We start from the raw sequence: 27,928 nt of genomic DNA on the forward strand, positions 1-27,928 counted from the left end.
GAAGTGTGTTGGAATGAAAATGTCACTTACCCAGTGTACATCTGTTCGTGGCATTAGTCGCTGCAGATTCACATGTTGTGCATAGCCCGGAGTGTTACAAGTTGTTTTTCTTCGAAGAAGTCTTTCGAGTCACGAGACCGAGGGACTCCTCCTCCTTGCTTCCATTGCGCATGGGCGTCGACTCCATCTTTGATTGTTTTCCCCGCAGAGTGTAAGGTAGGAGTTGTGTGTGTTAGTAATAGTGCCCATGCAATGGAGTGAATAAGTATGTACCAATTAAGGTTTAAGTAATATATTTACAAATGTACAAAGTTGAAGATAACTTCCAAACGGCTACAGGCTCCCGGGGAGGCGGGTGGGCACATGTGAATCTGCAGCGACTAATGCCACGAACAGATGTACACTGGGTAAGTGACATTTAGAGTTCGATGGCATGTGTAGCTGCAGATACACATGTTGTGCATAGACTAGTAAGCAGTTATCTCCCCAAAAGCGGTGGCTCAGCCTATAGGAGTGGAAGTAGTCTGAAATAAAGTTCTTAGTACGGCTTGACCTACTGTGGCTTGTTGTGCAGATACCACGTCTACACAGTAGTGCTTAGTAAATGTGTGAGGCGTAGACCATGTGGCTGCCTTACATATCTCGTGCATTGGAATATTCCCTAGGAAGGCCATGCTAGCACCTTTCTTTCGGGTTGAGTGTGCCCTTGGTGTAATGGGCAGCTCCCTTTTTGCTTTAAGGTAGCAGATTTGGATGCACTTAACTATCCATCTGGCTATACCCTGTTTTGATATTGGGTTTCCTGTATGAGGTTTTTGGAATGCAATAAACAGTTGTTTTGTTTTCCTGATGTCTTTTGTTCTGTCAATGTAGTACATTAGTGCTCTTCTGATGTCTAATGTATGTAGTGCCCTTTCAGCTACCGAGTCTGGCTGTGGGAAGAACACTGGCAGTTCTACCGTTTGATTTAAGTGGAACGGTGAAATAACCTTTGGTAGAAATTTAGGATTGGTTCTTAGGACTACCTTATTTTTGTGTATTTGGATATAAGGTTCTTGTATTGTAAACGCCTGAATTTCACTTACTCTTCTTAGAGATGTGATGGCGATGAGAAATGCAACCTTCCAGGTTAGGAATTGTATTTCGCAAGAATGCATGGGTTCAAAAGGTGGACCCATGAGTCTTGTTAAGACGATGTTGAGGTTCCATGAAGGAACGGGTGGTGTCCTTGGTGGTATAATTCTTTTGAGGCCATCCATAAACGCTTTAATGACAGGTATCCTAAATAGTGAAGTTGAATGGGTAATCTGCAGGTATGCAGATATTGCTGCGAGGTGTATTTTAATGGAAGAGAAGGCCAGGTTCGATTTTTGTAAGTGTAGTAAGTAACCCACTACATCCTTTGGAGATGCGTGTAATGGTTGAATTTGATTATTGTGGCAGTAGCAAACAAACCTTTTCCATTTGCTTGCATAGCAGTGTCTAGTGGATGGTCTTCTAGCTTGCTTTATGACTTCCATACATTCTTGGGTGAGGTTTAAGTGTCCGAATTCTAGGATTTCAGGAGCCAGATTGCTAGATTCAGCGATGCTGGGTTTGGATGCCTGATCTGTAGTTTGTGTTGTGTTAACAGATCTGGCCTGTTGGGTAACTTGACGTGGGGTACTACTGATAGGTCTAGCAGTGTTGTGTACCAAGGTTGCCTTGCCCATGTTGGTGCTATCAGTATGAGTTTGAGTTTGTTTTGACTCAATTTGTTTACTAGATATGGAAGGAGAGGGGGAATAGCGTACGCAAATATCCCTGACCAGTTCATCCATAGGGCATTGCCTTGAGACTGCCTGTGTGGGTATCTGGATGCAAAGTTTTGGCATTTTGCATTCTCCTTTGTTGCAAATAAGTCTATTTGAGGTGTTCCCCAAACTTTGAAGTAAGTGTTTAGAATTTGGGGGTGAATTTCCCATTCGTGGACCTGTTGGTGATCTCGAGAGAGATTGTCTGCAAGTTGATTCTGGATCCCTGGAATAAACTGTGCTATTAGGCGAATGTGGTTGTGAATTGCCCATTGCCATATTTTTTGTGCCAGGAGGCACAGCTGTGTCGAGTGTCCCCCCCCCTGTTTGTTTAGATAATACATTGTTGTCATGTTGTCTGTTTTGACAAGAATGTACTTGTGGGTTATAATGGGTTGGAATGCTTTTAACGCTAGGAAAACTGCTAGCAGTTCTAGGTGATTTATATGTAGCTTTGTTTGATGTACGTCCCATTGTCCTTGGATGCTGTGTTGATTGAGGTGTGCTCCCCACCCGGTCATGGAAGCATCTGTTATCACGTATTGTGGCACTGGGTCTTGGAAAGGCCGCCCTTTGTTTAAATTTATACTGTTCCACCATAGAAGCGAGATGTATGTTTGGCGGTCTAACAACACCAGATCTAGAAGGTGACCCTGTGCTTGTGACCATTGTGATGCTAGGCACTGTTGTAAGGGCCTCATGTGCAGTCTTGCGTTTGGGACAATGGCTATGCATGAGGACATCATGCCTAGGAGTTGTAATACCATCTTTGCCTGTATTTTTTGTGTTGGATACATGGTTTGTATAACTTTTAGGAAATTTTGAACCCTTTGTGGACTTGGAGTGGCTATTCCCCTTGTTTTGTCTATTGTTGCTCCTAGGTATTGCTGTACTTTGCACGGCAGAATGTGTGATTTTGCATAGTTGACGGAGAAACCGAGTTTGTAGAGGGTTTGTATGACCTGATCTGTGTGGTGTGAACACTTTGTCAGTGAGTTGGTCTTGATTAGCCAATCGTCTAGATATGGGAATACGTGTATTTGCTGCCTTCTGATGTGTGCAGCTACTACTGCTAGGCATTTTGTAAAGACTCTTGGTGCGGTTGTTATACCAAACGGCAATACTTTGAATTGGTAATGTATTCCTTTGAATACGAACCTTAGGTATTTCCTGTGCGAGGGATGTACCGGTATGTGGAAATACGCGTCTTTGAGATCTAAGGTTGTCATGTAGTCGTGTTGCTTTAGCAATGGTAGCACTTCTTGTAGCGTGACCAAGTGAAAGTGTTCTGATTTGATGTAGGTGTTTAGTGTTCTGAGATCTAGGATTGGTCTCAGTGTTTTGTCCTTTTTCGGTATTAGAAAGTACAGTGAGTAAACTCCTGTGTTTATTTGTGTACTTGGTACCAGTTCTATTGCGTTTTTGTGCAGTAATGCTTGAACTTCTATTTCCAGAAGGTCTGAATGCTGTTTTGATATATTGTGTGTTTTTGGTGGTATATTTGGAGGGATTTGGAGAAATTCTATGCAATAACCATGTTGGATAATTGCTAAGACCCAAGTGTCTGTTGTTATTTCCTCCCAAGATTGGTAATACTGACTTATTCTTCCCCCCACTGGTGTTGAGTGGAGGGGATGAGTGACCTGTGAGTCACTGTTTGGTTGCAGGTGTTTTTGGGCATTGAAATTTTCCCCTGTTTCTAGGGAATTGTCCTCCTCTGTACTGGCCCCGAAAGCCTCCCCTTTGGTACTGTCCCTGGTAGGTAGACGGTGTGGAGTATGATGTACTGGCTTGTGTGGCCTGACCCCGAAACCCCCCTCTGAAGGGTTGTAAGGAAATGCCTCCTTGGCATGGTTGCCCCCTGACTTTTTGCCTTTGCTGATGCTATGTTTACAATTGAAAGTGTGCTGAGGCCTGCTAACCAGGCCCCAGCACCAGTGTTCTTTCCCTAACCTGTACTTTTGTATACACAATTGGCAGACCCTGGCATCCAGATAAGTCCCTTGTAACTGGTACTTCTAGTACCAAGGGCCCTGATGCCAAGGAAGGTCTCTAAGGGCTGCAGCATGTCTTATGCCACCCTGGAGACCTCTCACTCAGCACAGACACACTGCTTGCCAGCTTGTGTGTGCTAGTGAGAACAAAACGAGTAAGTCGACATGGCACTCCCCTCAGGGTGCCATGCCAGCCTCTCACTGCCTATGCAAGTATAGGTCAGTCACCCCTCTAGCAGGCCTTACAGCCCTAAGGCAGGGTGCACTATACCATAGGTGAGGGTACCAGTGCATGAGCATGGTACCCCTACAGTGTCTAAACAAAACCTTAGACATTGTAAGTGCAGGGTAGCCATAAGAGTATATGGTCTGGGGGTTTGTCAAACACGAACTCCACAGCACCATAATGGCTACACTGAAAACTGGGAAGTTTGGTATCAAACTTCTCAGCACAATAAATGCACACTGATGCCAGTGTACATTTTATTGCAAAATACACCCCAGAGGGCACCTTAGAGGTGCCCCCTGAAACTTAACCGACTGTCTGTGTAGGCTGACTAGTTCCAGCAGCCTGCCATCCTAGAGACATGTTGCTGGCCCCATGGGGAGAGTGCCTTTGTCACTCTGAGGCCAGTAACAAAGCCTGCACTGGGTGGAGATGCTAACACCTCCCCAAGGCAGGAGCTGTAACACCTGGCGGTGAGCCTCAAAGGCTCACCCCTTTGTCACAGCCCAGCAGGGCACTCCAGCTTAGTGGAGTTGCCCGCCCCCTCCGGCCACGGCCCCCACTTTTGGCGGCAAGGCTGGAGGGAACAAAGAAAGCAACAAGGAGGAGTCACTGGCCAGTCAGGACAGCCCCTAAGGTGTCCTGAGCTGAGGTGACTAACTTTTAGAAATCCTCCATCTTGCAGATGGAGGATTCCCCCAATAGGGTTAGGATTGTGACCCCCTCCCCTTGGGAGGAGGCACAAAGAGGGTGTACCCACCCTCAGGGCTAGTAGCCATTGGCTACTAACCCCCCAGACCTAAACACGCCCTTAAATTTAGTATTTAAGGGCTACCCTGAACCCTAGAAAATTAGATTCCTGCAACAACAAGAAGAAGGACTGCCTAGCTGAAACCCCTGCAGAGGAAGACCAGAAGACAACAACTGCCTTGGCTCCAGAAACTCACCGGCCTGTCTCCTGCCTTCCAAGGAACTCTGCTCCAGCGACGCCTTCCAAAGGGACCAGCGACCTCTGAATCCTCTGAGGACTGCCCTGCTTCGACAACGACAAGAAACTCCCGAGGACAGCGGACCTGCTCCAAAAAGACTGCAACTTTATCCAAAGGAGCAGCTTTAAAGAACCCTGCAATCTCCCCGCAAGAAGCGTGAGACTTGCAACACTGCACCCGGCGACCCCGACTCGGCTGGTGGAGAACCAACACCTCAGGGAGGACCCCCGGACTACTCTACGACTGTGAGTACTAAAACCTGTCCCCCCTGAGCCCCCACAGCGCCGCCTGCAGAGGGAATCCCGAGGCTTCCCCTGACCGCGACTCTCTGAAACCTAAGTCCCGACGCCTGGAAAAGACCCTGCACCCGCAGCCCCCAGGACCTGAAGGACCGGACTTTCACTGCAGAAGTGACCCCCAGGAGTCCCTCTCCCTTGCCCAAGTGGAGGTTTCCCCGAGGAAGCCCCCCCTTGCCTGCCTGCAGCGCTGAAGAGATCCCTTGATCTCTCATTGACTTCCATTGCGAACCCGACGCTTGTTCTAACACTGCACCCGGCCGCCCCCGCGCCGCTGAGGGTGAAATTTCTGTGTGGACTTGTGTCCCCCCCGGTGCCCTACAAAACCCCCCTGGTCTGCCCTCCGAAGACGCGGGTACTTACCTGCAAGCAGACCGGAACCGGGGCACCCCCTTCTCTCCATTGAAGCCTATGCGTTTTGGGCACCACTTTGAACTCTGCACCTGACCGGCCCTGAGCTGCTGGTGTGGTAACTTTGGGGTTGCTCTGAACCCCCAACGGTGGGCTATCTTGGACCAAGAACTGAACCCTGTAAGTGTCTTACTTACCTGGTAAAACTAACAAAAACTTACCTCCCCCAGGAACTGTGAAAATTGCACAAAGTGTCCACTTTTAAAATAGCTATTTGTGAATAACTTGAAAAGTATACATGCAATTGAAATGATTCAAAGTTCCTAATGTACTTACCTGCAATACCTTTCAAACAAGATATTACATGTTAAATTTGAACCTGTGGTTCTTAAAATAAACTAAGAAAAGATATTTTTCTATACAAAACCTATTGGCTGGATTTGTCTCTGAGTGTGTGTACCTCATTTATTGTCTATGTGTATGTACAACAAATGCTTAACACTACTCCTTGGATAAGCCTACTGCTCGACCACACTACCACAAAATAGAGCATTAGTATTATCTCTTTTTACCACTATTTTACCTCTAAGGGGAACCCTTGGACTCTGTGCATGCTATTCCTTACTTTGAAATAGCACATACAGAGCCAACTTCCTACAAGGGTGTTTTGCGGAAGGTGCCGAAAGTGCCTCGGCCCTGCGGGGAATAGAGTGCGCCCATGGCCTTGGCAGTGTCAGTGTCCTTTTTTAGCTTCTCAATTGCCGTGTCCACTTCAGGTCCGAATAATTGTTGCTCATTGAATGGCATATTGAGCACCGCTTGCTGTATCTCCGGTTTAAAGCCAGATGTTCGTAACCACGCGTGCCTTCTTATGGTTACTGCTGTGTTAATTGTTCTTGCAGCTGTGTCAGCTGCATCCATAGAGGAGCGTATTTGGTTATTGGAGATGTTTTGTCCCTCCTCAACCACTTGTTTCGCCCTTTTTTGTAAATCTTTGGGTAGATGCTCGATGAGGTGCTGCATCTCGTCCCAATGGGCTCTATCATATCGCGCTAGGAGCGCTTGAGAGTTAGCGATGCGCCACTGGTTTGCAGCTTGTACTGCAACCCTTTTTCCGGCTGCGTCGAACTTGCGGCTTTCTTTATCCGGAGGTGGTGCATCGCCTGATGTGTGAGAGTTGGCTCTCTTGCGAGCCGCCCCTACTACAACTGAATCTGGTGGCAGTTGTGAGGTGATGAAAGCAGGGTCTGTGGGCGGTGCTTTATATTTCTTTTCCACCCTTGGTGTTATTGCTCTACTCTTGACAGGCTCTTTGAACATTTGCTTTGCGTGCCTTAGCATTCCTGGGAGCATAGGCAGGCTCTGGTAGGTGCTATGGGTGGAGGAGAGGGTGTTGAAAAGGAAGTCATCCTCGACAGGTTCCGAGTGTAACGACACGTTCTGGAACTCTGCTGCCCGAGCTACCACTTGTGAATACGCTGTGCTGTCCTCTGGTGGTGAGGGCTTGGTATGATACACCTCCGGGCTGTTGTCTGACACTGGGGCGTCGTATAGGTCCCAAGCGTCCTGGTCATCTTGGCTCATGGTGGTGTGAGCCGGTGAGTGTGACGGAGTCTGTGCCGGTGATATGTAAGTTACAGGTGGAGGAGAGGGTGGCGGAGTTACCTTCTTCACCACTTTTGTTTGTGGTGCTTGTTCCTGTGTTTGGAACTCAAGCCTCCCTTTTCTCCTAATAGGGGGAAGGGTGCTGATCTTCCCTGTTCCACTCTGTATAAAGATCCGCTTTTGAGTGTGGTCTACTTCAGTGGACTGTAACTCTTCCACGAATCTATGTTTGCGTAATTGAGAGGACAGTGATTGCTCCTCTGAATATGAGCTGGTAGTTGGCTCGGTTGCAGGTCGTTTCGGCACCAAAACTATATCCTTACTCGTTTTTGGCTCCGAGCCGACTTTTCTCTTTTTGGGAGTCGAAACCTCTCAGCGTCGATCCTCCTCGGTGCCGCTGTCTCTGCGTCGAGCAGCTTCGGCTCCGCTGTCTCAGCGTCGATCTTTGTCGGCAGCACTTTCTCGGTCCCGAGATTGCTGCGTGCCTGTGTCTCAACCCGAGTCGGACGATCTCAGCACCGGTTCGGCCTTTTTCGGTGCCGATGGGCGGTCACCGACTTTATGGGTTGAGCCATGGCCTGTTGGCAGTGGCGTCCCCTGGGCCTTGTCTGTTTTCTTGTGTGCTGGCTTCGACGTCTTACTCACTGTTTCGTGGACATCGAGTTCCTCAGAGTCCGATTCATGGATAGAGAAGGCTTCCTCTTCTTCTCCTTGTTCCTCGAACTCTCGGTGTCCTGTCGGCGTGGACGCCATCTGTAATCTTCTGGCGCGCCGGTCACGGAGCGTTTTTCAGGATCGAAACGCACGACAGGCCTCACAAGTTTCTTCCTTGTGCTCGGGCGACAGGCACAGGTTACAGACCAAATGTTGGTCTGTATATGGGTATTTGTTGTGGCATTTAGGGCAGAATCGGAACGGGGTCCGTTCCATGAGCCTCGATGTTACACGCGGTCGGGCCGACCAGGCCCCGACGGGGGATCGAAATTACCCCGAAGGGCTCCCGGAGCTCTTCACGATTCGATGTCGATTCTATCTAACCCGATCCTGAACGCAACAATACCGACGCAATTTTCCGAATTTGTAACTATTTTTCCGTCCCGAAACCCGGAGCGAAAAGGAACACGTCCGAACCCGATGGCGGAAAGAAAACAATCTAAGATGGAGTCGACACCCATGCGCAATGGAAGCAAGGAGGAGGAGTCCCTCGGTCTCGTGACTCGAAAGACTTCTTCGAAGAAAAACAACTTGTAACACTCCGACCCAACACCAGATGGCGGGCTATGCACAACATGTGTATCTGCAGCTACACATGCCATCGAACACATACTTTAATGATCAAAACAAATCATTAAACTAAATGATGCAATGTCCACACATTTCTCTGTGCAGTGTACAGTTTTATTTGTAAAACGGTATGTCTGTGCAAATGTAATGGTAACTTCAATTGAAGATGTGATGTTTGTAATGGCAGTGTGGTACCACACCATGGATACTCCACTCTACAGCACTCCACCCTAATCTGCACCACTCCACTTTACATCACTCCTCTCTGCGCTACGCTACTCTACCCACGACACTTAATGCTATGCCTCTCTACCCTGTACCACTCTTCACCAACACACTCTACATCACTGCAATCTATGCAATCACACTCTTTGTCATTACACTCTATGCTCCACTTGGCCACTTTCCTCCTCTCTGCACCACTCCACTGCACTCTATTCTGCATCACTGTACTCTATGTACACTGCTCTCTACGCCACTCTACACCACTGCACTAACACTACTCAGCAATACTGCACTCTCTGGCACTGAACTCTAAGACACTACTCTACACAACTGCACTCTACAGCACTATACTTCTGCACTATTCTATGCCGCTGACTATGCCACTCGACTCTACTCTGCACTCTATGCCATGTGACTCCACCCTGCGCCATTCCACTATGCACCCCTAATCTACACCACCGCATCCTATGATGCTGAATTCAATGCCAGAGCACTCTACGCTACTATACTCTGCAACTCTGTAAGCCAGTGCACTCTACACCAGTCCACTCTACTCAATGCCACTCCAATATAGAACACTCTCTGCCACTCCACAACAATATACTCTTTGCCATTTCACTCTACCGCACTCCTCAATACTCTACCCTATGCCACTAACTTTAAGCCATACTGAACAGCAACCATACAAGTGTACAACATTGCTAAAACACATTGGCAAAGCCAATAGCTCTTGTATAGGTGAGACCTATTGGCTTTACCAAAGCTTGTTGTATTATAACCTTTTCTTTCTCTTTGAAGAGATGCAGATGTTGTGGGGATAGGGAATGTGGTTGTGGTGGTACGTTTGGTGGAGTTCCAAAATATCTAAGAACTATTGGTGTGATGTGATATTGCACTATTGTGGTAAGAACCCCTACAGTCTTCCCCTGACAGGTGCCGAATGGTCGAGAGGAATGGATAGTACACATCACTGTTTGGAAGGGGTCGCTCCTCCCTTACCTCTGCCCCTGTTGTTACTCCCTCTTTATGAAACCCTAAAGTGTGCCCTTGTGAGCAGAGTGTGTTGTTGCTGCCTCTGGGAATGTGGTGTTGGAGCCCCTTCAAAACTGTGGGCAAAGAAAATTGGTTAGTGGGGATGGGGGTTTGTAGTGCTCCCATTGCCTTGGCTGTGTCTGCCATTTTTGCTTTTTTTTCCCATCATCTGATAAATCTGCAGGCTGAAAAGAAGTACTTAATCAAATGGCAGGTTGATCAGATGCTGCTGAATCTCTGGTTTAAATCTGGAGATTCTAAGCCAAGCATGCCTTCTAACGAGGACGCTGGAGTTAATTCCTCTTGCTGCAGAGTATGCTGCATCAAGGGCAGATTGAATGGATGTGTTGGAAATTGTTTGTCCCTCTGATACTAATTCCTATGCCCTTTTCTGATATTGCTCTGTTAGGTGTTGTATGGGCTCTCCCATTTTGTCCCACTGAGCACAATTGCATCGAGCTAGTACCAATGGATTGCCAATTGTGCTTTAACCCTTTTCCTTGCTGCATCGTACTTTTTGCTTTATCGGGGGACATAGCACCTCCAGTTCACTTTGCATTTGCCCTTTTAAGGGCAGCACGAACCACTAGTGGGTGAAGGGGTACTGACCTGTAATGTATGGTAGGTCAGTAGGTGAGCTCTTGTACTTCTTATCCACCATTGGTGTAATCCTCCTAGTCTATAACAGCTCTTTAAAAACATCCTGTGTTGTTTTTAGCATTCCCTTAAGCATGGGCAGAAACTGTGTGGCTGGCTGTGTGCACGATAGTGTCCCTACTATGAGGTCCTCCTCTTGGAGTGCATGTCTACCGTATGGAGTTGTACTGCCATTTGAAAAACCTTGGAATACCAAGTGGTATCATGGGCAGGGGGGCAGGGCGTGGAAAGTTCACAGGGTATACATCTGGGTCATTAGGTCCTGGATGTAGCACTCAATCCTACCATGAGTCTACCTGCTTGTCCTGTGTTTAGGGGACATCTTTAAAGTCTTAAGGAAGTGGGCTGCCCTCCCCATAGTAAGAATATGACCCCTGTGGTGACTGGGTTTGTGGTGGAGGTTGAGGAGGTGGTTGTGTTGGAGGAGGAGGAAGAAGAGCAGATGGATGTGGTGAGGGCTTGTACGTCTGTCTTGTTTTCTCTTGCTTGGGTGGTGCTATCTCTGTTATTTGTTCCTCAAAAGTAAGTTGTCTTTTTCATGGAAGAATTTGCTGGACCTGGAGTGGAGGCTTGTTGATAATCTTCCCCACCTGAGGGTGAATTCCCAGTCATTGCTGGCGAGAGTCCCGGTCGTCCTTTTTAGAACAGTTTGCTGCATCTCAGAGTCTGCTATTGTGGGCAGACTGTGCGGTCTCTGGTTCCCGGCTTCGAAGCAGTCTTAGAGACAGATGCTCACTTGGGCTGTGAAGCGTGCTTGGCTGTTGATGGCTGCTTTGAATCCAAAGCAGGCTTTGGCACTTAACCTGTTTTTGTATTGACTCTTTCGATGCCGATAGATGTTTCGGCTCCAAAGCCTATTTCAAGGTCAAGACTCCTGCTGTGTCAGAACAGGAGCGGGAGGAAAGACTGTCTCCGAGGAACCAGTTGGCGCTGAGGGCGAACTCTCAGGCAGTATTCCAAGTGGAAATCCTCTTGGGTCCAAAGGCATGCCAGAGGGAGCCGGAAAGGATCCAAAGCGTCCAAGCATGGCTGCACAGAACCCTTCGGTCTGGCATGACGTGGATGAAGGTCCCAGGAATTTGGATTGCACTGGAACAGCTGTGGAATCTGCTTCGAAGTTGGCAGACTTCGCAAGCATGATTGAGATAGCTGGACCTGCCCATGTGCTACTCAGGGGAGTGAGAACGGCACAAAGGAGCGGAATGCTGCGTTGATTTCTTGTGCTTCTTGTTCTCATCTAAAGACTTGGACCAAGACCAGTCTCTTGGGCGTCTGTTGAGTCCAGAAACTGGATAGGGATAGGACCTTTGATGCAGAACATGACTTGATGTGTACCTGGCCCTGAGTTTTCTTATGTTTGGCAAAAGCTTGCCTCATGTTCCCTGATGGCCTTCGGGTTCATCAATGTAGTCTCTGCTGATCTAGGAGTTTGTGACTTGACCCCAGACACAGCAGGCACACCAGATGGAGATCTGTTTGTCATTTACAGAGCAGAATGGCGTACGTTCAGAGCCACACAGCTCCACCACCTACAGTGCAGAGTAACTATTAAACATTTTTGGATCCACTCGGATGCCTGGATAATATCATAAAGGTAAGGAATCTGAGGTTAGAAGTCTGTATCAGAATTATGGGTTTACATTTGGGATATACAATATTGCTGCAGGACGTAGGAGTGTCATTTGCAGTACTCTATGCTTGCTCTAATGGTCAACAAATGGCTGCTGTGGGACACGATTGAGGTCTGTTTGCAAATTAGATATAGGTTCCAGCACTAGATTACCAGGGTGATGTACAGCAAGATTCCGGAGCACTGGCAAAAATGTGTGTGGGCCAGGGAACACAAATCTAAGGAGTGTAGTTGGTTCGAAATTTAGTGTGTAGACAGAACTGTGTGGATGTCCACATACTCAAAAAGCATGGGCTTGGGAGACCAAGGTACATTGGCAAAGCCATGGTTAGATTAACAGCAATGCTACTGAATTAAAATGAGACCCACAGAGAGTGGCATGTGATTTTCAGTGCTGGAATGAAGGTACTCACCCGTAACAACTGTGCAGGGTTAGATCATTGACATGCAACCGTTTATTATGGCATCTAATCATTGTGACTGCAACTTATGTAGTTTATTGAAGAGAAAAAATAGATCGTCCTCTGCCATTGGCATGTATCTAATAAGAATTGTGTTGAATCCACATCAGTAGTGGACCTAGTTAGCCTAACCATTCTGCTGGTGGTAATTCTTCCACATCTGTAAAAAACATTAACCTCTTTTATAGCTTTTTCCAAGAAAAATTCCTGGTTGCTGGAGTTTCAAAGCCAATACTTCCTCAAAAGGTGTGTGGTTGCCTGACATCAAAACTGAAGGAATGGTATGCTTTTCTGTCACTGAAATTAGTTAAACTGCTAGTAATGCTGGAAATATCCGAGGTCTTGGGCGAGTCTTTGCAACCATTCTGTTTTCAAGTTCCACTCCAGCTCTGCTGCTCAATGCAGAAATAGGAGGCAAAATGTGGGTCACAGCAGGCCCCAAGTAAGTGTGAAATGAGTGTCACAATACAGACATACAAACAATCCCAGACCGAATGAATACATCTGCAAATTATTCACACAATGTGGATCTAGAATAGATCCAAAGAGCTGGGCATTAAGTTAGGGTAAGATTCTAGAGGCTCTGGTAGACAGACATGGCTATCAATGAATGAGTGTCCAAGAGAGATGCAGGGGTTGATGAGATGCCCAGTACTGGAAAAGCATTACGGTATGGCACGACCAAGGAACATCTGAGGACCTTCAAGAAAACCTCTTCCATGTTTATGTGGCTAATCACTGAATCTACCTCATGCCTGACCCAACTAAACTCATTCAAAGACAGATTGATGCTGTTGCTGTAGTGGAGACAGCTAGTTCTTACATCGGAGTCCATCTCAGGGTATTTCCTCCCTTTGCTCTTCCCCAAGCACTTGGTTTTTCCTCCATCCAGAAGCAGACACCAAAATCCTTTCTTCTGATCAAACCTAGAAAGATAAACAATATTAATCAGAAACATTCCTGCACTTTTAGGAGTCTGCAGTTTTCCCTAATCAAATTGCCACACATCAATGTGTTTAGGGATTCAATGCATTGGAGTTTTTGCTACCACTCAAGCTTCCCCTGAACACCAGTCGACTTCATAAAACAACCCATTACATGTGGTTTCTCAGGTCAGTAGACTTTGCAAAAGAACTGCAATTATTATAATTTTTTCATAGAGGTGGCTCCGTTCAGGTAGGGGCAGGCGCACTTGAGTTGGAGCAAAGGGAAGTCAGAAATGCTGCTGCTTGTGCTGCACATGGTCTTTCTGTCACGAAAGGCAGGGGCTTCTTGTGTAAGAGAAGCAAGCTATACAGCTGCAAATACTTAGATCGCTCCTTAAAAAGTTAAAATTGCAAGACCACCTGCCTATGTGAGTGAGGCATTCATGCTGCCTGTGCTTTACCTTTTCTATGCCTCAGGCACACCTTCACCCCTGCTGCATAAGCAAAACAGTTAAAACGTGTATGAGCGTGTGTAACTTTTGCTGTGGATGTCACCACAGTGTAAGAACAGCTTGAACTGCTACTGCCTTTTTCCTTGGTATCTTTTAGCATCTGACAAGAAGTCTAGAAGTAAGGTTTACTGGGAATCAATTGTAGGTTACATTTCTATATTGCAAACATTCTACTGCTTCTGTAGCTTTTGGACATACTAAGAAAGCAGCAAGCATACAGCTCTTAAGTTCCCATCCAAAACGTTTCATACTTCATTTATTTGTCTGTCCTGCGAGTTAAAGACTACCAATCTTGGAGTCTGGCAGATTTTAATACTTTTCTAGCGTTCCTTATAAATAATACCCATGACAGGGGGACCTGCTTTCCTAGGCCAGGTATTTACAGTGCACTTACACCAATGTTTTGTGATAGTCTATGATGTTGGTCACTCCAAGAAATTTCTGAACACTCTCCATTACATTAGCTGGCTCAGTGCGGAGCAGCTTGCCGTCCAACACCAGTATCTGGGAAAGGAAGAAGGCAGATAGAGGATTTATTTTATTGTTCTGATAATCTATTGATCTTATAAACACCACAATCGTCCTAAATTGGTAACTCACTCCCAAATGCAGGTATTCTACAACCCATGAATACAGCAGGTTACACAACAGGGAAAATACAATATTTACTTACCTGTAAAACAGTTTTGAAGCTTGGGGCTATTTTAGATTCACATGCTGCGCATTATTCTGGCACCTAGTGTTTGGGCCGTGAAATTTTCATTGAAAACATGAAGAAAAAGCGTGTAGAATTTATGATGACACTGAGTGCAATCTCACAAAGCCCCATTACATGATCATTATCTTTAATTTCCTTCTCTTCCCAGTCTTCCCTTGTGTTTGGTACATGTACTTGTATCTAGACTGATGTACTCGGAGCCCTAATTTTTAATCCACCACTCCCTTTTGAGGGAGCGATCAGAGGATGGCACGTTAATCTAGGATAGAACTAAGAACTAGCCCATTCATTTCTGCTTGATCAGTGAGACAGGTTCTTTATTTCAAACTCCCAGCAGTTGCCACACAACTCGCAAATACACATTTAAGAAAAGCTGTATATATGCTTTATTGAACTAACCATCAAGGGAAAAGAAAAGCAACCAGCCTCCGCTTTAGTTCACTGAGAGCAGCAAGGAAAAAAGTAACCCCTTTGGTAACAGAAACAGGATGGTAATGGTCGATGCTGCAGGCACATCGACGGCTGAGCAGAAAGTGAAAAAGTACCACCTCAAAAGCCTGCAGCATGCGGAAGGACACTGGGGCCTGCCACTGCTCGTCAACTGGAAGGGGTACATTGCCGATGTGCCAGAGAACAACTGAAGCCCGAAGGAGAAGCCAGGAAGTACAGCTTGTGACGCAAGGATTTCTGCTGACCAATAAGAAGCAAGGAAAGGAGAGTGACTGAAGAAACCAACCAATGGTAAATAATGGAAAGCCTGTGCGAGGGCTGGGTGTCCCTTGTCAGATTATTTTTTTCAGAGACAAAAGATGTTGCCGCAGCGCAAGTACTGTGGAGGCAAAACCTAAAACGTCCTACTGCGAACTCACATCTGGGGACGTGGGAGGATGCAGGAAATTGTAGAGGATATTTTAATAATTAGAAATGAATGCTTAATCCAGTTGTGTTTAAGTAACAATAACCAGGCCTCAGTCAAAGACACTGTTCAGCTCACTGACATCCATTCAGAAAAATGAACAATTTCATCGTACAAAGAGCAGGTATTTATATGTGTATGTTCCTCTGTGCTTTTCCAGATAAAAAATATGAGCGAAATAGAAGGTTTCTACATGGTGACTGCTTGCAGATACAATACAAATGTATAAATGTGCCTTACTCACGAGGAAGCTATGCCCAGGACATTCTTGTCTCTAATAATTTCAAGACATATTGCTTAAAGCCCTTGCAATGAGCAATTCATTTGTATAAACATGTTATTGTAGTTGTATCATGAACTTCACAGTTATCTTATTGTTTATTTATTCATATTTTATTAGAATGCAGCAAAAAAAGGTGTTCCTAAATGTTTCTATATCCCTGTAGTCTGTGTATTTGAATAGTCATTGGTGCTTTTACATGCAGCCTTGTTAATCCAGCCATAGTATACATATTTCACCCCATGACAAGGGTGTGGCTTCCATTGCCTAAAAACCCATAAATGTGCCCATTTTAGGACGTGTGGAAGGCATTCTCTGCCTTTTAAACTGAGCAAACTAATTTTATACTTGGACTTTTCCTGCCTTTGAAATAGTGCAGACTCTGAGCTGCTCTGTAATTTCATTTGTACTTAATTATCTTTGACTCCTTGTTTGGAGGCAGACAATGTTGGTCCACTTGCTGAGCTCTACTTGTGGCTGCTTACTTGCTTTGGAGAAAGACCTTATGCCAATCCTCGTGCAGATTTTGAATGGGACTATTCTGATTTGAGGTAATTCATTATTTGACTAATTGATTTGTTTGCCTTATTTAATGATCCTAATTTTGAATAAACTTTTATGGGTTTGACTTTGAATTCTTGCTGTGTGAAGGTTTTATTAATTGTTGTAGGCCTAGACTTACAAAGACCTACTAAGTCTTATGAAGAGACACAGGATCAGAGCTGTCCAATTCTTCCATTAGAGCACTCACTGAATTTTTGGTGGAGAACACGGCAAAAATTAGGAAAAACTAGAAAAGATTTGTGATGGAGAATGCTACTTAATAACAAATATATTAACCCAAGTAGTGAAACATTGGGGAGCAACTGTGCCCACAATTTGTCAGACCTTGGAAAATCCTGGAATCATTTGGATTCATGGCAGTGTACCTGTAGATATTGTTGGGAATTGAATTAACAGACTATGACTAAGGCCTTGCATGAAGAGTTGTCCGACTCCAAGTGTGTTGACTTGTGATTTGGAGTGAAATCACTTATTTAGCTTGCGCAACGTCGTACATTATGTCAATGGTGTTTTGTTGTGCACATACATTGAAATTCTTAAATTGTCATGAATTTTACTGTGAGCTTTTGTGCACATTTCCAAGGCTTTACAAACTTGCATTTTGAAGGATAGATATTGTGATTGTTATGTAAAGGCTTTTGGATTTTCAGGCTTAAAGGTGTCCTCCAATTTAATATAAACCTGGTGATTAAGGTCATTTGGCCGCATGCCAGGCTAAATGATCCTTAATAGTCTAGTTGCATGTAGGAACTAAGTCTGAGTAGTGATGTTTATTCTGTGCACAAGGATAGATACGCCGATTCAAAGGGTAGATTGTCACTGGTTGAAAGGCTATCTTGGCGTGATTGGCAGAGCCGGAGGATACTATTCCCTTTCAGTGGTGAGTTTGAATTTCCGACCCGCCTCCCGTAGGCACACAAAGATTGTGTGTTTTGGTTTACCAATACCACAAATATTACATACTGTTGTGAAGTATGTTTTGAAGCCGTATTGTGATTTTTTTGTTATATGTATTGTGAAGCTTAGTTAAGCTTGGAAAGGGTGCGCTCCCTGATGAGTCAATGCTCTGTCCCCAATTGGTACACCTGCCTACGAAATCCTGTATAATCATGGTTTACATAAGTGTCCGTGGCTTCAAAATACTACAAAAGCTGTAATTTACTAAGAATGGCACTTTCGATCTGGAGAAAGGTAAGCATTTGAGGCTTGCCATGTGAGAGATGAAATTGCAACCAAGACCTGTGCAGATTGAAGCACTGAATGAACAGGATATTGTAGCCAATGAATAGAGGCATCAGAAAATGTTAAGTCTGAATGGAAAACCAGTTAAGCATTGGTTGGCTGCAAGATTGCATTCATGGAAACAAAAATGGTGTGAGAACACATTAGAAACAGTGGGTGTGTTTTCTGCAAAAGAGCATACAAAAATAAAACAAAAGAGCATAAAATGGAGAGTAAAAAGAAAAAGTAAGAGAATGAATGTATGTCAAGTATCCTAGAACTCAGACACTGTGTAGAACACCTGCTCTAAGAACGCCCAATTACAATAAAGATTTTTACTTATTCTGTCATGAAAGAAGGGTGCACACTTTGTTCTTACCCAGCAGAATGGAGCTGCCATGCGGCTGATTGAATGTTTCTCTGCAGCACTGGATCCAGTAGCTGCTGCTCTGCATGAAAAATATTGCAGCAATTTCTTTGGCAACTGTACAAGTGAGCAATTGTGATGGGGTATATACTTATTGTGTTGATTCCACATTATGTTGAAAGATTGCTAACTCATACATGTACTTAGCATCCCACAAGTAGCCATTTGACTAACTATGTGCAAATGATCTTAGCAGCAGAGAACAATTCATTTAAATGCTATAATACTCTGAACGAAGCTAAACAATGGACAATGAGGTTGACAATAGTGACCATGACTGTATTCATGTTTGAGAATCAATTATGATTACAAGTGCATGCTGCATGGCCAATGGATTGAATGTCATAATCAAGTTGGATTATCAGTATGGTTTTGGTGTAGTCCATAATTCTGGACAATTGTGGTCACAGATGTTTCATGACATCTGCTGGAACATCCATCAAAAAATGGGCCACAAATTCTAGATCTGCTCAATACTTCACAGTTATCAAAGAGAATTTCTTTTGTAAAATGTGCCAGAAGCAAGAATGGAGATGTCACGGTTTCACTGGCCAAGAACTTCACAGACGGAGTGGCAAACTGCTGTGCTCTTGTTTCTGGTACACTAGAACTGGACGAAAAATATGAAACAGAAGTTTGTCCATGTCAGTTCAGGTTTTAGATGAATTTAAGGACTTGCAAAGTTAAGTACTAGAGGATTAAAATAAATGTTGATAAAAGGTAGGATGTCCAGAAGACAAAACTGAACTGTGGAGTTCAGCTAATGGCCAGATTCAGTGGTACTGCAGAAGGTAAGATAAATGTGCGGACCTACACCTTTGTGACATAATGGCATAACTGCAATTTTGAAAAAGTATTGGCTTAATCCTTGTTATAGAATGATTGCTGAAAACATGTGTAAATGTTGTGCAATGTGTCAGCAGGTAAACGTTTGTAGAAGGACAGTGTGACAATGCGTCCTGTGGGAAAATCAGAAGGTGAATTCACACGATTACAAGTAGATTGTTTTTTAGAGGCAGCACCCAGTAATAGTTTGCATTATATTCTATTGTTCATCTGTTTATTAAGTAAACAGGTTGAAGTGTTCCCAACTAGGAGATGTGACTCACTTACTGTAGCCATGCTGAGGGAACTGATCCCTAGATTTGTCCTGCCAACTTCTTTGAAATCAGATAGGTGAACTAATTTTAAAAATGAGGTGAGGAGTTCAATCCATTGCACCGAACAAAGATAAGCAGATCCACTGTCATTTATCATTACAACCGCACAAGAAGTTGTGGGCGAACAGTATGAGGAAAGCAAAGTTGTTCAAAGTATGCTCTTCAACCTCACTAAAATTGCCACATGTGCTTCGTCTGGTTATTTTCCGAATGAGAAGCATCCTAAACAATATTACAGGATTAACACAGGAGATGTTAATGAGAAGGGCCATGAGGATCCCTGGTATTCTTTCAAATGCACTTCTGAATATTACTGATGACCTGGTTCTGGATTACTGCAAAGGTTTGGCTGATTTGGTACGCACTGTCTCAGCAGATGAAGCTTGCTACACCTTGAACAAGTGAAGAGCCCTGACATATCTTACAGCCTGGAGACAGGGTGATAGTGAAGAACCATGTGAGAAAGAGCTGCCTGGTACCTTGGTATAAGGGGCCCTATCAAATGACATTAGCGACAAACACTGACATGTGGAGGTTTGCTGCACTGGGTCTCTGCATCTCACAAGAAGACAGAAGCCTGAAGGTGAAGAAGTGGCACTACCAACTATTGATTCACAGAGTGAAGCTTAAGTTCACTACATGGATCCAGAGGAAGCGAACAAAGTCCAAGAAGATGAACAGCATTCAAAAAATACAAAAGCAAGAAAATCAAACTTTTACAATGTGAACTTTGAAAGCCCAAAGAGCAAATCAAGATTTGCCAGTTATGCAAAATAAGAGGGAAGGTGAAGAAAATGAAACAGAAGGTGAGAGTGTGATCTGAGCTGAATTGTCTAACTGTGTGTGGGAAAGAAGAGAGTTTCAAATATTCAACAGTGTAAAGAGAAACGAAGGAATCTCAGCTTTAGTGGTGACAGATCTGTATGACAAAAAGCCTGAAAAATAGGTAGTCAGATGATAAAGACATATGCAGCTCCTGAACACCTGACAAAAAACTGTGCCAGACAACAGACAATGACTTGAGAAATTATTGATTTCTGGTTGAAAAAAATCCATGAATTGATATATGAACTGAATCTGAGAATGATAGACACTGAAATCTTTCTCTTGATGTAGAAATTGAACTGATTTTGAGTACTTTGTGTGCATAACTCCCCATTTTAGAATATGCCTGCTACTGAAGTCTATTTTTCTACCTAATTAAATATTTTGTAGCCGAAGATAAGGTTTCAAAACCTGTATAATTCATTATGAGCATTTTAATTGAAATTTGTGCTACATAAATTGTGTTTTCCTCTGCCCACATTTAACATCTGAACAGTCTGAATTATCTGCACGCATCAATTTTTTGTGTTTGCATCAATGTCTTTGAAGATTATTTCTGCCTGAATGTTGAATGCTCACATCTGCTACTTTTAAGGATTACTTTACTAATGTGAGCTAGATTTTCCTGCATTCCTTATTTAAAAGGCTATTCTTCTTAAATGCTCTTTCATATTGATTCTAACAATTTTGTGGAGATTTGTTTTTTAAATTTTGTGCGTTATTTTTTAGATTGAGTTTTTATTATGAGACTGTTGCATGGAAAAAAGATGGCTTCATGTAAACAAAGGTTTTGCTTGGAAAAAAAAATAGTTCTTTAATTTACTAGTGTTAATCTGATCCTGGCACGTTTATACTTCAATGCTGCATAATATACAATAAAATAACTTTACTGTAAAGAAATGGCTCCCTGTTGCAGTTACCCCCCACTTTTTGCCAGATACTGATGCTGACTTGACTGAGAAGAGTGCTGGGACCCTGCTAACCAGGCCCCAGCACCAGTGTTCCTTCACCTAAAAAGTACCATTGTATCCACAATTGGCACACCCTGGCATTCAGATAAGTCCCTTGTAACTGGTACTTCTAGTACCAAGGGCCCTGATGCCAAGGAAGGTCTCTAAGGGCTGCAGCATGTCTTATGCCACCCTAGAGACCCCTCACTCAGCACAGACACACTGCTTACAAGCCTGTGTGTGCTAGTGAGAACAAAATGAGTAAGTCAACATGGCACTCCCCTCAGGGTGCCATGCCAGCCTCTCACTGCCTATGCAGTATAGGTAAGACACCCCTCTAGCAGGCCTTACAGCCCTAAGGCAGGGTGCACTATACCATAGGTGAGGGTACCAGTGCATGAGCATGGTACCCCTACAGTGTCTAAACAAAACCTTAGACATTGTAAGTGCAGGGTAGCCATAAGAGTATATGGTCTGGGAGTCTGTCAAACACGAACTCCACAGCACCATAATGGCTACACTGAAAACTGGGAAGTTTGGTATCAAACTTCTCAGCACAATAAATGCACACTGATGCCAGTGTACATTTTATTGTCAAATACACCCCAGAGGGCACCTTAGAGGTGCCCCCTGAAACTTAACCGACTATCTGTGTAGGCTGACTAGTTTTAGCAGCCTGCCACAAACCGAGACATGTTGCTGGCCCCATGGGGAGAGTGCCTTTGTCACTCTGAGGCCAGTAACAAAGCCTGCACTGGGTGGAGATGCTAACACCTCCCCCAGGCAGGAATTGTCACACCTGGCGGTGAGCCTCAAAGGCTCACCTCCTTTGTGCCAACCCAGCAGGACACTCCAGCTAGTGGAGTTGCCCGCCCCCTCCGGCCAGGCCCCACTTTTGGCGGCAAGGCCGGAGAAAATAATGAGAAAAACAAGGAGGAGTCACTGGCCAGTCAGGACAGCCCCTAAGGTGTCCTGAGCTGAAGTGACACTAACTTTTAGAAATCCTCCATCTTGCAGATGGAGGATTCCCCCAATAGGGTTAGGAATGTGACCCCCTCCCCTTGGGAGGAGGCACAAAGAGGGTGTACCCACCCTCAGGGCTAGTAGCCATTGGCTACTAACCCCCCAGACCTAAACACGCCCTTAAATTTAGTATTTAAGGGCTACCCTGAACCCTAGAAAATTAGATTCCTGCAACTACAAGAAGAAGGACTGCCTAGCTGAAAAACCCCTGCAGAGGAAGACCAGAAGACGACAACTGCCTTGGCTCCAGAAACTCACCGGCCTGTCTCCTGCCTTCCAAAGATCCTGCTCCAGCGACGCCTTCCAAAGGGACCAGCGACCTCGACATCCTCTGAGGACTGCCCCTGCTTCGAAAAGACAAGAAACTCCCGAGGACAGCGGACCTGCTCCAAGAAAAGCTGCAACTTTGTTTCCAGCAGCTTTAAAGAACCCTGCCAGCTCCCCGCAAAAGGCGTGAGACTTGCAACACTGCACCCGGCGACCCCGACTCGGCTGGTGGCGATCCAACACCTCAGGAGGGACCCCAGGACTACTCTAAGACTGTGAGTACAAAAACCTGTCCCCCCTGAGCCCCCACAGCGCCGCCTGCAGAGGGAATCCCGAGGCTTCCCCTGACCGCGACTCTTTGAATCCAAAGTCCCGACACCTGGGAGAGACCCTGCACCCGCAGCCCCCAGGACCTGAAGGACCGGACTTTCACTGGAGGAGTGACCCCCAGGAGTCCCTCTCCCTTGCCCAAGTGGAGGTTTCCCCGAGGAACCCCCCCCTTGCCTGCCTGCAGCGCTGAAGAGATCCCTAGATCTCCCATTGACTTCCATTACAAACCCGACGCCTGTTTCTACACTGCACCCGGCCGCCCCCGCGCTGCTGAGGGTGAAATTTCTGTGTGGGCTTGTGTCCCCCCCGGTGCCCTACAAAACCCCCCTGGTCTGCCCTCCGAAGACGCGGGTACTTACCTGCAAGCAGACCGGAACCGGGGCACCCCCTTCTCTCCATTCTAGCCTAAGCGTTTTGGGCACCACTTTGAACTCTGCACCTGACCGGCCCTGAGCTGCTGGTGTGGTGACTTTGGGGTTGCTCTGAACCCCCAACGGTGGGCTACCTTGGACCAAGAACTGAACCCTGTAAGTGTCTTACTTACCTGGTAAAACTAACAAAAACTTACCTCCCCCAGGAACTGTGAAAATTGCACTAAGTGTCCACTTTTAAAGTAGCTATTTGTCAATAACTTGAAAAGTATACATGCAATTGAAATGATTCAAAGTTCCTAATGTACTTACCTGCAATACCTTTCAAACAAGATATTACATGTTAAATTTGAACCTGTGGTTCTTAAAATAAACTAAGAAAAGATATTTTTCTATATAAAAACCTATTGGCTGGATTTGTCTCTGAGTGTGTGTACCTCATTTATTGTCTATGTGTATGTGCAACAAATGCTTAACACTACTCCTTGGATAAGCCTACTGCTCGACCACACTACCACAAAATAGAGCATTAGTATTATCTCTTTTTGCCACTATCTTACCTCTAAGGGGAACCCTTGGACTCTGTGCATGCTATTCCTTACTTTGAAATAGCACATACAGAGCCAACTTCCTACATTGGTGGATCAGCGGTGGGGTACAAGACTTTGCATTTGCTGGACTACTCAGCCAATACCTGATCACACGACAAATTCCAAAATTGTCATTAGAAATTGATTTTTGCAATTTGAAAAGTTTTCTAAATTCTTAAAAGACCTGCTAGGGCCTTGTGTTAGATCCTGTTTAGCATTTCTTTTAGAGTTTAAAAGTTTGTAAAAGTTTGAATTAGATTCTAGAACCAGTTGTAGATTCTTAAAAAGTATTCCAACTTTTAGAAGCAAAATGTCTAGCACAGATGTGACTGTGGTGGAACTCGACACCACACCTTACCTCCATCTTAAGATGAGGGAGCTAAGGTCACTCTGTAAAATAAAGAAAATAACAATGGGCCCCAAACCTACCAAAATACAGCTCCAGGAGCTTTTGGCAGAGTTTGAAAAGGCCAACCCCTCTGAGGGTGGCAACTCGGAGGAAGAGGATAGTGACCAGGAGGAAAATTCCCCCCTACCAGTCCTATCTAGGGAGAACAGGGTCCCTCAAACCCTGACTCCAAAAATAATAGTCAGAGATGCTGGTTCCCTCACAGGAGAGACCAACACCTCTGAAATCACTGAGGATAACTCCAGTGAAGATGACCCCCTGTTAGCCAGGATGGTCAAAAGATTGGCTTTGGAAAAGCAGCTCCTAGCCATAGAAAGGGAAAGAAAAGAGATGGGCCTAGGTCCCATCGATGGTGGCAGCAACTTAAATAGGGTCAGAGATTCTCCTGACATCCTAAAAATCCCCAAAGGGATTGTAACCAAATATGAAGATGGTGATGACATCACCAAATGGTTCACAGCTTTTGAGAGGGCTTGTGTAACCAGAAAAGTAAACAGATCTCACTGGGGTGCTCTCCTTTGGGAAATGTTCACTGGAAAGTGTAGGGATAGACTCCTCACACTCTCTGGAAAAGATGCAGAATCTTATGACCTCATGAAGGGTACCCTGATTGAGGGCTTTGGATTCTCCACTGAGGAGTATAGAATTAGATTCAGGGGGGCTCAAAAATCCTCGAGTCAGACCTGGGTTGATTTTGTAGACTACTCAGTAAAAACACTAGATGGTTGGTTAACTGGAAATGAAGTGTGTGACTATGTTGGGCTTTATAATTTGTTTATGAAAGAACACATTTTAAGTAACTGCTTCAATGAAAAGTTGCATCAGTATCTGGTAGACCTAGGTCCAATTTCTCCCCAAGAATTGGGAAAGAAGGCAGACCACTGGGTCAAGACTAGGGTAACCAAAACTTCCACTGGGGGTGACCAAAAGAAAGGGGTTACAAAAACTCCCCAGGAGAACGTGGGTGACACTAGAAACAAAGAAAAAGAGTCCTCTGTAGGCCCCCAAAAACCAGAACAGGTGGGTGGGCCCCAAGACACAACCCAAAACAAAGGTGGGTACCAGGGTAAGAACTGGGATGCCACTAAGGCATGGTGCCACAACTGTAAACAGTCTGGGCACCACACCAAGGACACTTCTTGTCCCAAAAACAAACCCCAGAACAAAATTCCAGGGGTAACCAGTATAGCCATGGGAGATGACTCCTCAGATGAGGAGGTCTTCATAGCCTTCAACTGGAAACAGGGCCCAACAGGTGAGTTGGAGATTCCAGAGGGAAGTAGACACTTCCACCACCTACTGGTGAATGGAATCCCAACCACTGCCCTGAGAGACACTTGTGCCAGTCACACTATTGTGCATGACAGGCTGGTGCTCTCAAACCAGTACATCCCAGGTGAGACTGCCAGGGTAAGAGTTAGCCTAGACAGGGTCACTAAGAGGCCTGTGGCTTTAGTACCCATAGAAGTGGGTGGCACTCTTAGCTGGAGAAGGGTAGTAGTCAGTACAGACCTCCCCCTTGATTGTCTCCTTGGAAATGACTACCCAGAGGTTAGTCAGAGCCCAAGAGAGGAACTGGTCCAGTGCCAGTCCTCTCCCAAGGATTCTGGAAGTCCTGCCTCTGCAGTAAATGCAAGCAGGCCCCAGAAGAAGAAAAAAAGAAAACAGAGTAGGAAGGGTGGACAACCTTTAGCCAAGGTTACAGCAAGCCAAGGAGATTCTGCTCCAGTAGGGGAGAACTCCAAAAATGGCCCTGATAAAGTCCAACCTGACCCACAAGAAGTCCTGGCTAGTCAGGCAACTGTTAAACCTGAGTGGGTGGCTCCTCAGCTAACAGAAGAAAGAGTGGAAGAAGGGTGTTTACTACAAGAGGTGGTAACCCCCCACTCTAATACAGCAGACAGGCAACCTGAACCCAAAGAGGCCTGTAACTTAGCCCCTTCCCTTTTAGGTGAAGAGCTAAAGGTGTGGTTCTGGGCACTGACAGCTGTCAGTGGCCTCTGCTGGGTGTTAGCCTTTATGGCTGCACTATCCTTAGCATGGTGGTCTGACCCCATGCCAAATAGCAAGTTAGGCCCCCTGACCCTATTGGTCATGGTGGGGTTACTCCAGCTCTGGGTAACCTCTCTGGGTAAGCTAGGGGTAACCCTGGCCAAGATAAGGTTAGCAGAGGTGGATACCTCTAAGACCAAAATAGAAAGAATGGGTGGAGACATTGAAGAGGCAGACAAGAGGCAATTCAGACTAGGTCCTATCACTGTGGAAGTAGGTCAGTTCCCCAAAGGGAATGACCTGAACAGAAGGATGTAAGGCAGAGTAGGCCCTGCAACTAACCAGCCTATTTCTCCTACTCTTCCTCGCCTGACAGACTAGGAAGACTCTCCCAGCTTGGGCTGAGTCTCCTGGCCTGTGGGCTGGGGGGGGCTTGTGTAAAGAAATGGCTCCCTGTTGCAGTTACCCCCCACTTTTTGCCAGATACTGATGCTGACTTGACTGAGAAGAGTGCTGGGACCCTGCTAACCAGGCCCCAGCACCAGTGTTCCTTCACCTAAAAAGTACCATTGTATCCACAATTGGCACACCCTGGCATTCAGATAAGTCCCTTGTAACTGGTACTTCTAGTACCAAGGGCCCTGATGCCAAGGAAGGTCTCTAAGGGCTGCAGCATGTCTTATGCCACCCTAGAGACCCCTCACTCAGCACAGACACACTGCTTACAAGCCTGTGTGTGCTAGTGAGAACAAAATGAGTAAGTCAACATGGCACTCCCCTCAGGGTGCCATGCCAGCCTCTCACTGCCTATGCAGTATAGGTAAGACACCCCTCTAGCAGGCCTTACAGCCCTAAGGCAGGGTGCACTATACCATAGGTGAGGGTACCAGTGCATGAGCATGGTACCCCTACAGTGTCTAAACAAAACCTTAGACATTGTAAGTGCAGGGTAGCCATAAGAGTATATGGTCTGGGAGTCTGTCAAACACGAACTCCACAGCACCATAATGGCTACACTGAAAACTGGGAAGTTTGGTATCAAACTTCTCAGCACAATAAATGCACACTGATGCCAGTGTACATTTTATTGTCAAATACACCCCAGAGGGCACCTTAGAGGTGCCCCCTGAAACTTAACCGACTATCTGTGTAGGCTGACTAGTTTTAGCAGCCTGCCACAAACCGAGACATGTTGCTGGCCCCATGGGGAGAGTGCCTTTGTCACTCTGAGGCCAGTAACAAAGCCTGCACTGGGTGGAGATGCTAACACCTCCCCCAGGCAGGAATTGTCACACCTGGCGGTGAGCCTCAAAGGCTCACCTCCTTTGTGCCAACCCAGCAGGACACTCCAGCTAGTGGAGTTGCCCGCCCCCTCCGGCCAGGCCCCACTTTTGGCGGCAAGGCCGGAGAAAATAATGAGAAAAACAAGGAGGAGTCACTGGCCAGTCAGGACAGCCCCTAAGGTGTCCTGAGCTGAAGTGACTCTAACTTTTAGAAATCCTCCATCTTGCAGATGGAGGATTCCCCCAATAGGGTTAGGAATGTGACCCCCTCCCCTTGGGAGGAGGCACAAAGAGGGTGTACCCACCCTCAGGGCTAGTAGCCATTGGCTACTAACCCCCCAGACCTAAACACGCCCTTAAATTTAGTATTTAAGGGCTACCCTGAACCCTAGAAAATTAGATTCCTGCAACTACAAGAAGAAGGACTGCCTAGCTGAAAAACCCCTGCAGAGGAAGACCAGAAGACGACAACTGCCTTGGCTCCAGAAACTCACCGGCCTGTCTCCTGCCTTCCAAAGATCCTGCTCCAGCGACGCCTTCCAAAGGGACCAGCGACCTCGACATCCTCTGAGGACTGCCCCTGCTTCGAAAAGACAAGAAACTCCCGAGGACAGCGGACCT

The 27,928-nt window shown here is 45.7% G+C and overlaps 1 protein-coding gene across 1 annotated transcript in view; it reads right to left on the minus strand.

Moving 5' to 3' along the window:
* Positions 1 to 27,928, minus strand: part of NDST1 (N-deacetylase and N-sulfotransferase 1) — a 484,786-nt gene that overhangs the window by 32,748 nt on the left and 424,110 nt on the right. Inside the window, exons 13-14 of the mRNA XM_069199555.1 lie at positions 14,376 to 14,485; positions 13,367 to 13,469 (exon numbers count right to left, since the gene is read on the minus strand). Coding sequence (XP_069055656.1) covers positions 13,367 to 13,469; positions 14,376 to 14,485 — 213 coding nt within the window. The remainder of the gene's footprint in view (positions 1 to 13,366; positions 13,470 to 14,375; positions 14,486 to 27,928) is intronic.

This window comes from Pleurodeles waltl, chromosome 7 (genome assembly GCF_031143425.1).
Source record: "Pleurodeles waltl isolate 20211129_DDA chromosome 7, aPleWal1.hap1.20221129, whole genome shotgun sequence".
Classification (NCBI taxonomy): domain Eukaryota; kingdom Metazoa; phylum Chordata; class Amphibia; order Caudata; family Salamandridae; genus Pleurodeles; species Pleurodeles waltl.